The 16,696-nt window shown below is 42.7% G+C and overlaps 1 protein-coding gene across 6 annotated transcripts; it reads left to right on the top strand.

Annotated features, from left to right (window-relative positions):
- The first annotated feature begins 284 nt into the window (after positions 1–284).
- On the top strand, positions 285–15,290 carry VEZF1 (vascular endothelial zinc finger 1). Of its 6 annotated transcripts, none has more exons than XM_036836715.1 (7): positions 285–593; positions 3,201–3,421; positions 5,325–6,019; positions 6,777–6,840; positions 7,884–8,085; positions 9,341–9,472; positions 12,543–15,290. In XM_036836715.1, exons 2-7 carry the CDS (start codon positions 3,416–3,418, stop codon positions 12,968–12,970), a joined length of 1,527 nt encoding a protein of 508 aa, XP_036692610.1. In that variant the 5' UTR covers positions 285–593; positions 3,201–3,415; the 3' UTR covers positions 12,971–15,290. The 6 variants fall into 6 exon arrangements, with proteins under 6 accessions (XP_036692610.1, XP_036692606.1, XP_036692608.1 ...); XM_036836716.1 differs by having other exon boundaries at positions 292–593; positions 7,902–8,085; positions 9,344–9,472; XM_036836711.1 differs by lacking the exon at positions 3,201–3,421 and having other exon boundaries at positions 286–593.
- Positions 15,291–16,696: the final 1,406 nt, after the last annotated feature.

Genomic DNA, 16,696 nt, shown 5'->3' with positions numbered 1-16,696 from the left:
CCACCGTGGCCTGTGCCTTCCGCTGAGGGCCTGAGAGGGACGCGATGCTGCCGGGCACCGGGTCTGAGTCACGGGAGCCGGCCCGGCCGTGCCCAGCGAGCCAGCGCCAGACCCTGGCGTCCTCCATCTTCTCTCCTGAGCTCCCCCTGTTCCAGCTGCCTGAGCCACGGACCGCAGCACCACACACCCCCGCGGGGGGGGACGCCGCGCCCCATCCCCGCCCCCGGCCCCACCCCAGCCCCCCCGCGGGGGCCCTGACCCCACCGCCCGCGGGCACTGGCTGAGCTCCGAGGCGGCGAGCGGGCCGCGGGGACGCTCGGGAGGGGTCCGGGCCGCTGGGGGCGGCGGCGGCCGGGTCGGGGCTCCCCCCCCGCCCGCGCTCGCCGCGGCGGTGGTGCGTCCCGGAGGTTACCGGAAGTGGCCGCGCTCGGCGCTGCCATGTTGAGGAGCCGCCGCTGCCGCTGCCGCCGCCGCCGCCGCCGCTTTGTTGTCGCCTCCTCCGCCTGAGGAGGCTCCCCGAGCGGGGGGAGTGGGGAGGAGGGGGGTCGGCCGCTGCAGCCATGGAGGCCAACTGGACCGCGTTCCTGTTCCAGGTACGGGGGGCCCCCCCGGGGGGGACACGGGGGGGACAGGGGGGCCGGGCCCGGGGCTGGCGGGCGGGCGGGCGGGCGCTCCTCCTCCCCTCCCTCCCGGCTCCGCTCTCCGGCCCGGCCTTAATCCCCCTTTGTTTTTCCGCCCGCCCGCCTCGGCGGAGCGGGGCTGCTGAGGTGAAAGGAGGCGGCCTCACGGGGTGCGGGGAAGAGAGCAGGCCTCGGGGTGACCCCCGGGCCCCCCTAGCACACACACACACACACACACACCCTTCCCTCCCGCCCTGAAGGGGAAGGGAGGAGGCCGGTCGCTGTCACCACCCGCGGCCCAGAGAAAGGAGGGCGCCGGGCCGCTGGATAGCGCGGTCCGCTCGGCCACGGCGCGCCGGGCCCGGGCCCGCACCGTGGGGTGAGGGGGGTCCCCGGGTCCTGCTCACTCCCCCCCCCCACTTCATCCATCTTTTCGCTCGCTCTCCTTTCTTTTCACCTTCCTGTCCTCTTTTTGTGTGTGTGTGTGTGTTGACTTTATGACAAGCCCCCCCCCCCGAGTCCCCGCGAATAGCGGGTATCCTTGGGCTCCCCGCCACTCCCCCTTCCCGCCGCCCCCCTCATGTTTACCCAGTTGGGGGGTGTTGTAAACGTGTATCCCCTCCCCAAACTTTTTCGTTGGATTTACGTGTTTTCATTCCCAAGCCTGTGCCGAGCCTTGGCAGCTGACACCCTCTCCCTCTGTCCAGCTCTCCCGCCGTCCCATTCAGCCCGGGGAATCCCCCGGCCGGGGGTGGGGGGGGTGGCGGGGGGGCCGGGACTCCGGGAGGCCCCACCTTCTCCTGGGGCGCGTTTCTCTCTCGTCCCACCTCTAGCGTTTCCTCCAACCAAGTGGGGGAGACGGCCAGTGGAGAGAGCAAACAAAGTCCGCTTACAGAGCCCCCAGATGAGTCATTCGTGGGGTGTTGGTCTTCACTTTTTGCAAGAAACTTGAAGGTGACTGTAGCCGATGCGTTGGCAGTCCTCTAGCCCGCCCATCTGAGGTGGGGACCCCTATTTGGAAGACCTAGAACTTATTTTTTCCTCACTTCGTTTCTGTTTGCAAACGAAGCACTTAGTGGGCAGTAGTAATGAGCTCACGGGGAAACTTAGGAACCGGAGGTTAGGAAGCTCGTCACTTTAAGTGCGTTCTTCCCGCCTCTCTGAGTTATTTTCCTTCTTTGAATAACTTCGTGAAATCCCAAATGCGTAGCTTGGGCGCTTGAGACCTTTTGGAACTAACCAGGAATGGATGCAGAATTTTCAAAAAAAATCCTCCCAGCCACTGGACCCATCCCAGTGGAGTTAATATAAGGAACTGGATAATTCAAACAGTGCCTACTGTTTAGAGATGGTTTATTGTTTTAAGACATATTTTTTCGAATGTGGTCATTTGATTTTTAAGTAATTGAAATATATTCGGGCTTCTGAAAATTGAACATACCCAAAATTACGGAATTCACTAACTTGGCCCTTATTGTGATCTAGTATTGTTTTAACAAGTGCTTTGATGAGCTTGATAATGTGATAAGTCAACTTAAAAATGCATTGGAAAAAAATGATATATAACTAGCTTGCATCCAGGTTGGTGTAAAGGTGGCAAATGCCCTCTCTAGAAAAAGCTTTCAAATGGTCATTTTAAAATAATAGGATTAATGGGCCACTGCAGTGATTTTTCACTTGAGGAATGATTTAGATTAACCATATTAAACGTGCTCTCAATGGAGATTGAAAAAAAAACGAGAGTTCTTTATGTAAAGGAAAACCCTGTAACTAATTTTTGGAAAACTAGTTGAAAAATCTTTTGGAATACTTTTATTATTCTTTTCCTGGGGAAAGCAAATGCCAAGCATTTAATGATCAACTGTTTAATTAGATTTTATATTATTTAATTTTTTTCAGCTATTAAAATCTTTTTTCCCACCTGATGGAGAAGTGTGAAAGCTAATATTTGATCCTGGGCTTGGCAATGTGTGCAGTGAAAATTGTTGGAAAACTTATAATTTAGAGCCGAGGACAGTTGAATGGGTAAAGAGAATATTTCAGTCTTTTCTCTGGAAAGGTATGAATAGACTTACTCAGTTCCAGTTTTAAGTAATTTTCACTGGGGAAATGGAGAGTTAAACTCTCTCATTTGTTTCCTGGATCATCCTGTTGAATTTATATTTTAAAACAATTTAATACCTGCTTGCTTTCCAAATAACCTGGTGGAAAGTGAAAGCCATATCTGTTAAAGTGTTTGAGGGATGATTCTCCTAACAGGACACTCAAGATATGACTCACTGATGCCAGTTTCCTTCAGTACAAAATCTTTCACCCTCTGGCACTGGAGATTTCATGGTGCCATATTCTACCACCCTGGGTGATGAAATAACATTTCTGTTTTGTTTTTTGCCAGCCCCAGAAGAGGAAAGCTTGGGCAGGGTTAAAAAAGCCTTGCAGTTGAAAGAGATGGGAGATAAAATTAAAACTTTGGTTTGGTGATGCTAGTCAAATAAAAGTCTACCCAGAAGTTATATATTTTTAAAAATCACTTAACTGAAGGCAGGCCATGGTTGTTATTTTACTCTGTCTCTCCCCCAGAGAACAAGTTGGGGAAACCCAGTTCCCCTCTTAGAAGGCTTCATATAGAAGTGTGGGGATCCTAGGAATCCTCAAAGAGTGATTCCCGTAGTGGGCGAGGCATTCTACAGCATTTCACCCGAGAAGCAGGGACCTGGTGTGACCCTCCTGTGAGAGTGAGCTTCAGCAATGCTGTAAAAATACTTTATGTTGCCACAGACATCTGAATTGGTAAAATGGCAGTAAGTGCTTTTAGTACTCCATCGAACTAATGGTTGTTTAGAATTGAAAAATGCCTCTAAACACTATAAGTCTGAACTTTGTCCAGAAGATTTGCTTTCCCTATTATCTGATCTGTTAGCCTTTGAAATTGTATATCTTGAGCTATCTTCAGCTATTAACCGTTTGTATACTATACGGAAGCTTGGGCATCCTACAGCCAGGTTGGAAAGGGGGTACGATTAGAGTCCAAATTCTATAAAGTTTTACTAAAGTCACTTGGGTAGACCCTGACAATTACAGGAGCTCCATAAATTAAATTAAAAGTGGACTGTAATTCAGTATGAGCCCTAAGTCCAGAAAGATACTCATAAGTAAGCACACAATTTCTATGAGTACTTCCAGGACTCAAAGGAAGATTCAGTCAAAATTATTAAATTGAAAGTGGTTAACTCTGGATATGACACCTCCTGATGATTTAGGGAAGTCTGGTTCTAGGCTTAGCTGTTGTGCTGCTATCAAGTAAACATGGAGCTGTGTGTGGTAATGTTCTTATTCATCAGGAGAGGAGCTCTGTGTGTGTTTGTCTGTCTCCGTATTTTTTTACTTAATGGAGTGTAATGTAGAACTTAGATTATAGAGTGAAAAGGGTAAGTAAGTGTCTAGAGTGTCTGAGATGATGGGATGGGCCATTCCTAGGACATTGTATGCTTAAAATATTTAGAACTCTTACCTCTGAGTGCATGTATCCTTTTAGGATGACAAAACTCAAGCATAGGGGCTCGAGCTCACTGTCAAGAGTTTCAAAAATAATGTTGATCAAATACAACATATTAGGAAGAACTATTTCAGGAATTTTTTTCCATCATTTTCTAAATGTTTATCAGTATAGAGGTATGGAGAATTTTGGAAGAATCAAAACCAAGTGAGTAACTACTCATAAATACCAAGAACCTGACCCACAATGAAATTTTGGTTTCAGTGCAGCTAAAGAAAATTTCCAAGCAGTGTCCAGCTCCCAGTTTTGGAGTGGAAAAGCACTTTATAACAGCAAATGTCCAATACTTTAACTAGCCCTACAACTGCTAGAAGAAGATGAAAATGAAAGGAATTTAAATTATTTATAGTTTGTTTTCTCTTATTAGTCTGAGTTTAGGGTTTGAACAACTAGTGTTGCTAAAGGATGCAGACTTCTAGTGTAAGATTAAATGAACTGAGAAACAATTGACAGGTGTTTGCTGGGGGCTGCCTTCACAGATGCCTTCCAGGATGATTAATAGCAGATTCCATTTCAACCAAATCTTTTAGTAGAGTTAAGTGAAAACTTTAAAAGTAAATGTAACCACTAGCATATGTATTCAGAGACCTAGATTCCTTGTATTACTTAGCAACAGCCTCTTTCCTCGGTCACTCAGAGTTTCTGATGGAAGGGGAGAGACATCTATTTTCCTAGGTAAAATAGACAAGTAGATGATTACATGTCTATATGTGTATGTGTGTGAGTGTGTGGCTTGTGCATTACTGCAGTAAGGTACTGTTAAATAGTTAAGTCTGGAGTGTAATTTTTTTGACAAGTTATTTAAACTTGGTTTCAGCACTGACAGACTAATGCAGACTCATTTCATCAGCTGGTATGTCCCTTATGAACCAGGGTGGTGTGTAGTTTAGTCAGCTGTTTGAAAGCAAGATCACTGTCAGCAACTTACTCGCAGAAGTTTTGTGTCTGTGCAGTGATTTTAATGCTTTGTATTGGGAGCTCTGAGAGTAGCTAGGTGGTTGCTGGATCTCTGCTGCAGAGAGTAGCTTACAGGCTCCTTGGTTGTTTCTTCTGGTCTCTATTGTCTGGTCTCTATTGTCTGAAGCATGTTGAATTTTGAAGGTCATTGTGAGAGGCTGAATTTCTGAAGTGTAAATGTTTGGTTTTAGGCCCACGAAGCCTCCCATCACCAACAGCAGGCAGCACAGAACAGCTTGCTGCCCCTCCTGAGCTCTGCTGTGGAGCCCCCTGATCAGAAACCATTGCTTCCAATACCAATAACTCAGAAACCTCAGGCTGCTCCAGAAACATTAAAGGATGCCATTGGGATTAAAAAAGAAAAACCCAAAACTTCCTTTGTGTGCACTTACTGCAGTAAAGCTTTCAGGGACAGCTATCACCTGAGGCGCCACGAGTCCTGCCACACAGGCATCAAGTTGGTGTCCCGGCCAAAGAAAACCCCCACCACGGTGGTTCCCCTTATCTCCACCATCGCTGGGGACAGCAGCCGAACTTCGTTGGTCTCAACCATTGCAGGCATCTTGTCAACAGTCACTACATCTTCCTCGGGCACCAACCCCAGCAGCAGTGCCAGCACCACAGCTATGCCCGTGACGCAGTCTGTCAAGAAACCCAGTAAGCCTGTCAAGAAGAACCATGCTTGTGAGATGTGTGGGAAGGCCTTCCGAGATGTGTACCACCTCAATCGGCACAAGCTCTCCCATTCGGACGAAAAGCCCTTCGAGTGTCCTATTTGTAATCAGCGCTTCAAGAGGAAGGACCGGATGACTTACCATGTGAGGTCTCACGAAGGAGGCATCACCAAACCCTATACTTGCAGTGTTTGTGGGAAAGGCTTCTCGAGGTACTGCATTTTGCTTTGCTTTTTTTTCATTATGGTGTCAGTACGATCTCTGTGTGATCTGGAAGGTTTATGTGAGAATAGATATTTGCAGGCCTGTGTTATTAGAGGAGATTGGTGACAGATAAAGTATTACACCTCCAGGTCTAACTCCAGTTTGGTGTGGCTGACAAGTGGTGACATAGTGATTAACTTATTATTTCATTTAAGAAGTGCCTTGGTGGACTCAGGCCTTCTTTCGGCACATCAGTACTTCTTATCACTGCGAAACCATTAGTTTTCAATTCATTTGGGTGGCTGGACATGAGATTCACTGCACATATCAAAGAAACATATCCTGGAAGTTGGGATGACCTTGGAATCTCTTAAAACTTTTAAGAGAACGTTTTTTTCCATTTTTCTGTGGTTACTAACATTTCACTAATTTTCATTTTTAAAGGCTTTTAAAGTTAATGTAGTAGCAGTTGTCTCTGGCAAGTGTTAGGACTAAACTTTGGGTATTTTGTAATTGTAAAGAATCAAGACCTAATGTGATTTGATGTTGACTAGGAGAGAAAATTAACAGGTAAAGGACTAAGACTTTTGTTTATGGTAAGAGAGGTAAGGAGGCTTGCACTGGGGGGTGGGGGAGTTGGTAATTCTGCTAGCTTTCTTTAAAATGTCCCCCACCCATATCTGCCAAGCATGTAAACATCACAGTAAGTAGCATTTCTCTATGTGTGTTCCATTACATCTTCTGTTGAAACTCTCTCTTTCACAGGCCTGACCACTTAAGCTGTCACGTAAAACATGTCCATTCAACAGAAAGACCCTTCAAATGCCAAGTAAGAGTTAAAATGACTTATCCTTAGTGTAGCACTTAATGCACATTATCCAGAAGGTCTGAGCCAGTCAAATCTCACCTTTCTTGAATAGTCTTAAAATCACTGACTTGAGTAAATGTGGTCCATTTGAATTCTGGTTTTATAAAATATAAATGACAGCTTCTGTTTCTGTGAGGCAAGATCATTTAAAAATGTAAATGTTGTTTTTGTTAAGCTACATTTCATTTTCCTTGGGCAACAGTATTTATTGTTATAAGAAAAAAAATTTATTGTCTTGCAAAGGTCGTTGTTTATTTGAAATGAATAAATGAATGCAGTGTTTTAAATTAACTTCTGGGCTGATGATTGAGGTTGTTCTAACCGTGATCGAAGAAAATATGAATTTTCTCCCAAATGTTACCCACTTACTGGATTTTTGTCTGCTATCGCCAGATTGGAGCATTCTCTAATAACATAAGTTGTGGTAATGAAAAGGTTAAGAATCTTGCTAAATGAAATGACCGTGTTAGGCGTCAGTAATTCTGGTTTTTTGCTGGAAGTCTTTTTGTGCTCCTTTCAGTTAAATTTGTTAATGACTGATTTTATTAAGTAAGTGATTTGAATTCTAAGAAAAATCCAATTGGAGGAAGGAAGCTAGTGTCATTGAGTGATTACCTGCCATGAGGCCTTGGGCCAGGCTCTTAATTCACCAGTAATTTTGTGAGGTAGGTATTATTTTCATTTTACAGATGAAATAAATTCAGATAGGTTAGCTAACTTGCTGAATATTACATTGTTTAGTGAGTCAGGGAGCTGGATTTAAATCTGGGTTTAACTGACTCTACAGCTCACATCTTTTCACTACTCTGTTGATATTTTTTTTCTTCCCCTCAAAATGTAAGCGTCCAAAATTCACCAGGTGTTTTATTGTGAGTACAATTCTAGGTAACACATGCAATTAAAATTCAGCTAACTCAGTCTGCTTGCTGACGTGAGTAGGGTAATACCTAGAATATAACGTACTTTAAAATGAGTAGAACAGGATAGTCTATATTTAAAAAAAGTTTTCCTCCCTCATGCAGACGTGCACTGCTGCCTTTGCCACCAAAGACAGACTGCGGACACACATGGTACGCCACGAAGGCAAGGTATCCTGTAACATCTGTGGGAAGCTCCTGAGCGCAGCATACATCACCAGCCACTTAAAGACACACGGGCAGAGCCAAAGTATCAACTGTAATACATGTAAACAAGGCATCAGTAAAAGTAGGTGACACTTCAAATTGTATTTCTTTTGCGTTTCAGATTGATGGAATCTAGATTTTTTTCTATAATATATTGAAGATATTTTCACATGTGTTCTCAGGACTATATTAATGTTCACCTTACTTGTTTCCTTCTGTTACTAAAGTATGCAAACACGCATCAATGGACGGTGTATATTAGTGTTGGAAATACGCTTTACGTACATGTATACAGGCAACAGTGATAAACTCTCCACTAATTTTGCTTTTAATCCTGTACTGTCTACTAATAACGTCCATGTTAGAAGAGCACAGTTTCCCTGCAGCTGTTTTTCAGTGTGTCCCTTCTTCTGTGGGGTTTGAATAAAAAGCTTTAGTGTGTTAGGATTGTGGCAGCAGAAGCCATACTAGGAAGCTGCATCTTATGCCAGGCAATTTTAACTGTTGTTATTTAATGTTAGGAAGATTCTCAGGCATGAGTGCCCCCTAACTCCGGATAGTATTAATAACATGTCCTTCATAACCTAAAGATAAAAGCAGTGTTACATAATTTTACTTCTCAAACCCAAATCTATAGAGAAAAGGGATAACGTACCCATTTGAATGTTTAAATGCTTTGCTTACCTTAAATTCAGAGTTGAAAAGATAGAATATTCCAGGGACTTGTGGATAAAATTCAATACTTGCATTTACCCAGGCTTTTTTCTAAGATCTCCCTAACCACCAGAAGAAAGTGTTTTCCTAATTCTGTATTCTATTATATATGTACTTCATGCAGCAGAAACATGAGATTCTCAGACTAGGTGGCCAAAAGTGAATGGGAAAGAATGGTTAATGTGTTTCAATCTCATTTGTTTTTGCTTCTTTGTAAAGTACATTGGATTTATTATCTAGCATGTCAAACTTTGTTAACTTTACAGAAATTTACTTTTAATGTACATCGTTGTGGTCAGGTAACTAAGTATGTTACATATTTTGATGAGCATTAATTATTCCATGCTAATATTACCCAAGTTCCATTCTAAAAGATGCTTGCTTTTTAATGTAGCAAAGAATTCTTTTATGTTGGTTTTCCCTAACTCTCTGGATTTTTAAAATTTATCTATTTTGACCAGTAGAGACACAGCAGCACAAAAGATGTACTGTAGTAAAAAACTATCCGGTCAAATGATAAAGATCATAGAGGCATGAGGAGTCAAAGTATCTAAGTTCGGATTTTGAAAAAATAGCCACACTTTTTCCAGGTAAATCTAGCGTTTCTGTCTTTGTCTTTGGAGCAGCGTGCATGAGTGAAGAGACCAGCAGCCAGAAGCAGCAGCAGCAGCAGCAGCAGCATGTGACGAGCTGGCCAGGGAAGCAGGTAGAGACGCTGAGACTGTGGGAAGAAGCTGTCAAAGCGAGAAAGAAAGGTAAGACGAGGCGTCCAGTGCTCACAGCCTGGCTAGTGTTTTTACCTAGTGTGCAAGTAACAAAGTAAAACAGCCACAGCTTAGAGAATTCAGCTTCGTGGAAACGCTTTTATGCTAGGAAATACCTGGTAAAGTTATTAGCAACAAAGCTTCCAAGCTTCCAAATAAGTTTTTTTTACTAGGAAATAAAAATTCTTAGTACTTCTTGTCAGGTTCTTTCTTCTGACTTAATTTTGTTACACATTTGTAGCCAAATTTGGTCCTTTGCTATGTATGCTCAGAGTTCCTTTTTATGTTCATTTTTATGTCAACCTCCGTGCATTAAAGGCTCCTTTTTGTGTTTCTACAATAGTCCCACTCTTAAAGGTAGATGAAATATCCTCATGTGTACATAAGTTCATTTTCTTACAACTGTGTTATTTTCTGCTCTTTAGTGTTCTTTCTGAATTGTATTATTTATTACATATTTCAGACTCTGTAATGCTGATGTCTTTTTTTTCTTGGTCTCACCCTTAATCTAATTCAGTCTGTCACTGGGGCTGGCATTAGCTTATCATGTATGTACTTCAGTTGTTAGTGACTTTACTGTAATTGTTACTAAAACTGGGAATGGTTTGCTTTTCTCTCATATATACCTTATAAAGAAGCGGTTGGAGTATCAGTTTTCAGCACCGTTTTTTAACTTAGTAGTTGTAGCTTTGGCTTCTGGACTACTGTGCAGCTATTTCAGTTAAATAATTTTGTCAGTGTATCATCAGCCACAGGACAGATTCCTAAATTCCATTTTTCCTTCCCCACCCTTGTCATGTCTTACTGTTTTATTTTAAATTCATAAGGAATCCCCTGCATGTAGGCTCTGCTGTAATTCCTTTGCTGTGTAGTTTCTTCCATCCTTTGCGTTCATGTAGTGCAGCTATTCCCTTCCTCAGATCCCTTCTAAACATCCTGTACTTGGAAAAAGATAAAAGGAATAGCTTTTCCATGTATCTACTGGCATTGGAGGAAAAGAATGCAGCAGCTCAGATAGGCTTTCCACTTTGCCTCAGGTGCTGCTTATTCCTGTCTTCCAGATGAATATTTCTCATTATTTTGATAAAATGTTTTGTGATAAGAGAAGGGGTGGAGAATGGCGGGTAGGGGAGAAAAATTTATATGTGTGTATGTGCCGTGATAATTGCCTAGTGGGTTGAAAGCATATTATGAAGGATGTTTTGCTCAGAGAAGAAGTAAAAGTGTTTAAGTTACAGAAAGGGATAGGGTTAGATTAAAAAGAAAACGAAGGGGAGGTGGGGAGATGGCACACCCACCAAGTAAGTGAAAGCTTACTTGGTGAAAACAGGAGGAGAATATTTATAGCATGCTACCATCACCTCAGAAGTGAGTTGGTTTTCTCCCTCATTCTTTTCTTCTGCATTCTTCTGTTTGGTATTGTATTTCAGTGTGCTTGCACAATAAGACTCAGTTGTTTAGCTCATCTTCTGATCTGCATGAAACAAAATGCTATTGTATTCCCATTTGTTGCATGAATCTCTTTGGAAACGACCACTGTTGTTAGAAACTTCTGTGTTCATGTTAGTAAATGTCACGTCTGGGGGGAGGAGAGACTCCTGACCTGAAAACCTGAACTTGAATCAGCACGTCCCTTTTAAATATTGGGCTTAAATAAGGTAATATAAGTTTCCAAACCTGGATGACAATCAGATCATCATCTCAGGAGCTTTTTAGATAGATAAATTTCCCAGATTCCATCTAAATCTCACAATTGAATTTCCTGGGAAGCAGTTTTTTTCAAAAAACCTCCCTAGATAAATGATTTTGATCATCAGCCAGGTTTGGGAATCCCTGATATAGAGTATGGAACAATGCCAAGGTTACATCATGCTGATCAAGGAAGGGCTGCTCATTGACTCAGGGGTCCACCTGAGGTGATTTGACCATGCGTGGCATGCGGGCAGACCTCCATCTTCAGTCTCAAATGCATTTCTCCGTTTTGACAGCCAAGTCACAGCCAGCACCCCCGTCTGTCTTCTTACTGCACTTTTCTGACACACCAGCAGGTGGTGCTGAATTTTGTTGAGGGGTGGTGTAAGGGGTGTCACCTCTGAGGGAAGTTTTCCTTAAGAAGTGCCCAGGCTTTGCTGATAACAAGGACCACGGTCCCCCAACTCACTTCAGGGTCTCCTAGCCTGGCTAGTCCCCCTTGGTATGGCGGGTGGTGTGTGGAATACGTACAGTTAAATGACACCAGGCATAAAGTAGGTGATTATGTTAGCCTCAGAAAGAGAAGAAGAAACGGGAGTGGGGAGGACAACATAAACCTACTGAGGGATACTTGTTCATTCTAAACAGCGTTAAGAAACAACCAGAAACAACAGGATTATTTAACTAAAATGATTTTCCTAAGACCAAAATAAACAGATGATATTAAAACAGCTTGTTTATCCATCCCTACTTAATGGATTTTTAAAACCTTAACAGAATGTGGCTTCACCTGTGAGAAGGCTTTAGCGTACATAGCATCGAGGACACACACCTCTCTCTGCTAGTTACAGTGTGCCTTGTGAGAAGATTTTTCTGATGATCTGTTATTGTGTAACCATCTGCCCAGCTCTGTGTAAACAAGCTCTTCTAGCCTGGCCTGTGGGTGCTTGGTTCTTCCCGGGAAAGTCTTTAGAATTCAGAGGAACTACATGGAAGTGGTAGTGAGAATACTTAGCCCTACTTGATATCTCTGCCCCCCAGAGTGCCTTGCAGAAATTACCTGATCTTCCAGCATCACTGTGAGGTAGGTAAGTAAATCTAAACTCCAAACCAAAAGCACCAAGACTAAGCCAGTTGCCTCAGTCTTGTGAAAGGCACAGCATCAGAAAAGAGGTCTGCTCTCATGCTGGGATTCCTGGCCCCCAGTCTTGTGCTCAGAAGGATCCTCCCTTCCTGTTGACCACAGGGTAGAAAACTATAATTTAATTTATTAAATGTTTGTCCTTTTTAATTAAAAGAAGTTGATTCAGAAACTGAACTGTGTTCACTGTTTTGAGAATCTAAAGGCCATTTTGTCTTCTTATTTTAGAAGCTGCTAACCTGTGCCAAACCTCCACGGCTGCTACGACACCTGTGACTCTCACTACTCCATTCAATATAACGTCCTCTGTGTCGTCTGGGACTATGTCAAACCCAGTCACAGTGGCAGCTGCAATGAGCATGAGAAGTCCAGTAAATGTTTCAAGTGCAGTTAACATAACCAGCCCAATGAACATAGGGCACCCTGTGACTATAACTAGTCCATTATCCATGACCTCTCCTTTAACACTCACTACCCCAGTCAACCTCCCCACCCCCGTCACTGCCCCAGTGAATATAGCACACCCTGTCACCATCACGTCTCCAATGAACCTGCCCACACCTATGACTTTAGCTGCCCCTCTCAATATAGCAATGAGGCCTGTAGAGAGCATGCCTTTCTTACCCCAAGCTTTGCCTACATCACCACCTTGGTAAACAGTATTATAAAATCAAAATATGGGTTAAAGTAAATACTTACCAGCAACTTTTAGTTTATTAAAGCAAAAAGTAAACCATGAAATTGGGAGATTTATTACATTAGTTAATAATAGTGTAGTAGCATTATTCTCCAATTTGGCTGGGATTGTTCAAAGTAGGGTGTGTATGTCACTTATCACTGGACCACTTTAGTTTAATCAGAAATTCCTTTTAGCTGACAGCATTGCTTAAACAGGATAGTAGTTGGCAAGATGAAATGCCGGAATTAAAACCAATCATAATAAAACAAAACCCATTTCAAAATTAAAAAGCAGCATTACTGTTTCTGATCCCAAGAAATCATTTTATTCTGAACACTAGCAGAACTCTTCTCCCCATAAATACAAGGTGGCTGGCTGATCTTAACCTGTTCTAAATCCACGGATTGAGAGCTAGTGTAAAATTGTCTGTGTTTATTGTTTTTATGAGTAAATACATGCATTGTCATAATAAAATGCATTTCAGAGAATATGCATTTTACCTTTGGGAATATGTTAATTTCAGGCAGCATTCCCTATGGGAAAGGTGATACCAGCTCTGATATGCAAAGCATATGATAATTTATCATTCTATCTTCAACATATAATAGGGATTGTGACCTGATATTTGGAGATGTAAATATTGCTCAGCATACTAATCCTGATGGAATATAGCATTGTAGTTGACTTTTTAAAAAAATTTAAAAAAAACAAACAAACAAAATATACACATTGTGTTTTGGTAAGAAAAGGCCGCAGCTGACAGAGGAGAAGTCAAGTGTGCGGACAGGCAGACTCCTAACAAACAGAGGCCAATGGGACTCCTATCCAGGGGTCAAGGAGTACTTTGGAACAGTTAAAATATATTGCTTTAATTGGAAGACGCTGGAGGCACTGGGATGTGATATGCCCCTCTCTCTCCCAATCAGAGTCTGTTGATATTTCAACAGGGAAAGGTGTGTTAGTTGCTCACTAGAGTTTATGTCTTATATTAAATTGTATACAGTTTTTATTCTAACCACTAACTAGGTAGTATGCCCCTTCAGAACAAGCAGAGTGTATCTTTTTTTTAATTTCTCCTTCTGTTTCTTAATCAAGTATTGTGCAGATTTGTTCAACTTTGTAAATATGGACATCACTTTTTTTTCTTTGAGAAAACACTTGTATCAGCTTTGTCGGGTTTTCAGGGAGACAGCTGTCTGCACTCCCTGCAGAAATCCAGCAATGATTGTGCACGTTAAGACATGTGCTTTTTATTTCTTAGCAGGATGTTTTATCTCTGTACATAAAGTAGAAACCAAAAGCTAGGGAGACAGATACTCTTTACACCATCATGCCACACATTAATGTTTTTAAAGCATTGTGTTTTGAAAAAAAGTTACTAAAACCAAGACGCTGTGATTTTTTTTTTTAAGTTGCAATATGTTTTTGGGTTTTTTTCCTTTTTTTAATCTTGCAGTTAAGAGAAATGGACATTAGTTGTGTTAATCTTGCAGAATGTTTGCAGGACTGACTATCAAACTGGATGACTTCCATTTATACCCCACTGTGTCAGTTCAAGCATCAAAATACCTTGCATCAGAGGCAGACTTCCTACATCAGGGACAGGTATCTGTGTGTCATTATACAAAACAGTTCGAGGGGGTTGAACTACGTAGTAAAAAAATGAAATAAATAGTACTTAGTGTAAAATAATTTTATAAATGATCTTTTGTACTTTAGGACATTAAATTGTACAACTTTTGTATATATAAAAGCTTAGGAACTTTCTGTTTAGCAGGAAGGCAACACATTCCTACACTTTTAATGTATATGTTTGTTATAATGTCCATGTAAACATGCCCTATGTTTGTGCCTTTTAATTAGTTTGTCTCAATAAACAAAATGTAGAGAAAAATATGTAGCTATGACTTTGTTACAACTGTTCCTATCCACAGTACCAAAATGGTTTGTTTTTAATATGTAGAGCATTATGTGTGGACTACTGGAAGGACTCGTGTAGGGAAGGCCCAGGCGTGGCCCTGCTGAGGCCTGGATTGGGCAGGTCGTGGCCACATTTGGAGGAAGCCAAAGTTTCCTGGCATGCAGCCCCAGGACCGGGTTCTGGCTCTGCCTGCTGGGACCTGCCGTCTCTCTCTGGCTGGGCTGGCAATCACAATCCTCTATGATTGAGACGGCCCCAGCTTCCTCCACAATGGCCCAAGGAGCAGTCCTCAGTGGGGGCAGGTGTGGACCCTACCCCCAGGCTAGAGTGTGGTCGTCAGAACCCTGAAAGTATTAGTTCTTTAAAAAAAAAAAAAGATATATACTAGGAATGATTGCTTTATCAATTCATTGTATAATAAACAGGAGTGAGACTTCATTGTATGACTTCAGTTAAAATGATATTTTGTATGCATTCTTTATTCACCTTAAGCTTGTCTGCAATAATAAACCCATGTCGTGTCTTCTTCTGGGAGGGAGAGAGTTGGCAGGCTGGGGGTGGCAGTGGTCCACTGAAAGCAGGGGCCGAGTAGGTTGTGTGGTGAAATTCTCCTGTCTTGGCACTGGAATTGAGTTTTGATGCTGATGAACTGATTCAACCAAGTGTTGAAGGCACGACGGCCACCGCTCACGAAAAAAGCAGAGAGTTTGTTTTTCTCTTCTGGTTGTAACCTGGTTGAGAGCTTCCCCTTTATCAGATTGGCAGCTAAACAGTTGTATTAGATCATCCTCAAATCTGACATCCAGCCTGTTACGCTCTAGGGCTCGCTGCTTGGCCTACATTTGCCTTTTATTGTGTATCCATTTCCCTCCTAAGGTGTGCTCCTAAACGAAGGTTTCTATGTAAGCAGATGGATGATTTTTCCTGTCAATACCAGCACTGTATTACTAACATGCAAAAACTGCAGATTTATTTTGACAAATTAAAGTTAACCGGTCACAAATGTTATGATGGATTGCTTAATACCTCAGAAGCTTCACCATTTCGCCATGATGATAGAGACATTTTTGAAGCACTGCTTCTCCAGGTGTACACATCTTGATATTGGGCTGGAGAGAGAGGGAAGGACTAACGTCAGGCCGGTTTGACCACTGAGAAGGGAGAGTGGAAATGCACCAGACTGGCTGCAGTAAGAGAAGTAACCTCCGCCAGTCAGCTTGAGTAAAGCCCAGAGCAGGTGGGTTTCAAACATTGCATGCTCTAAATCCAGTTTCTTTACTTGAAAAGGGTTTTAGGCCGGGTTGCCTACCCATTTATGTTCAACTAGATTCATCAGATGTCTACTGAGTACCAACAATGTGCCAGGCACTGTTAGGCACTGAAGGGCATACAAAGGTGATTAAGACATGGTTGCTGCCTCCAAGGAGGCTAAGAGAGAGATGACAAGTACCCGAGTGACAGTACCACCAGACAGCACATCAAGATGGATCTGACACCAGTTTTAAAAAAGTTTTGGATACCTACATCTGTTTCATATATAATTGAGGCTTTCTAAACTTCCTCTGATAATTGCTTTCGTCTCTTTATTGACTCAGTGAAAACAGCTGGAGGAAGAGTTCCTTATGTTGCTTTTGTCTGGAATGGGAAGTGTTATTTCACCGAGTTGCTAGTTAACAGTCCTGGCTGTCCAGGTGTTTCCACTCTTCTCAAGGGGCCCTGCTGTTTGGTCCTCTCTGGAGAGACCTGGGTTCGGGATGTAGAGGGGATGGTGGAGGTTTTCCC

Source organism: Balaenoptera musculus, chromosome 20, assembly GCF_009873245.2.
Source record: "Balaenoptera musculus isolate JJ_BM4_2016_0621 chromosome 20, mBalMus1.pri.v3, whole genome shotgun sequence".
Lineage (NCBI taxonomy): Eukaryota > Metazoa > Chordata > Mammalia > Artiodactyla > Balaenopteridae > Balaenoptera > Balaenoptera musculus.
This window is presented reverse-complemented; position numbering and strand designations above follow the sequence as displayed.

What these genes read in the sequence shown, in the direction of transcription:
- VEZF1 (XM_036836711.1), top strand. Translation starts at nt 561, where the DNA reads ATGGAGGCCAACTGGACCGCGTTCCTGTTCCAG. An exon ending in TGTGGGAAAGGCTTCTCGAG is followed by an intron (nt 6,020 to 6,776) that starts GTACTGCATTTT and finishes TCTCTTTCACAG; the next exon opens with GCCTGACCACTTAAGCTGTC. An exon ending in AAAGACCCTTCAAATGCCAA is followed by an intron (nt 6,841 to 7,883) that starts GTAAGAGTTAAA and finishes ATTTAAAAAAAG; the next exon opens with TTTTCCTCCCTCATGCAGAC.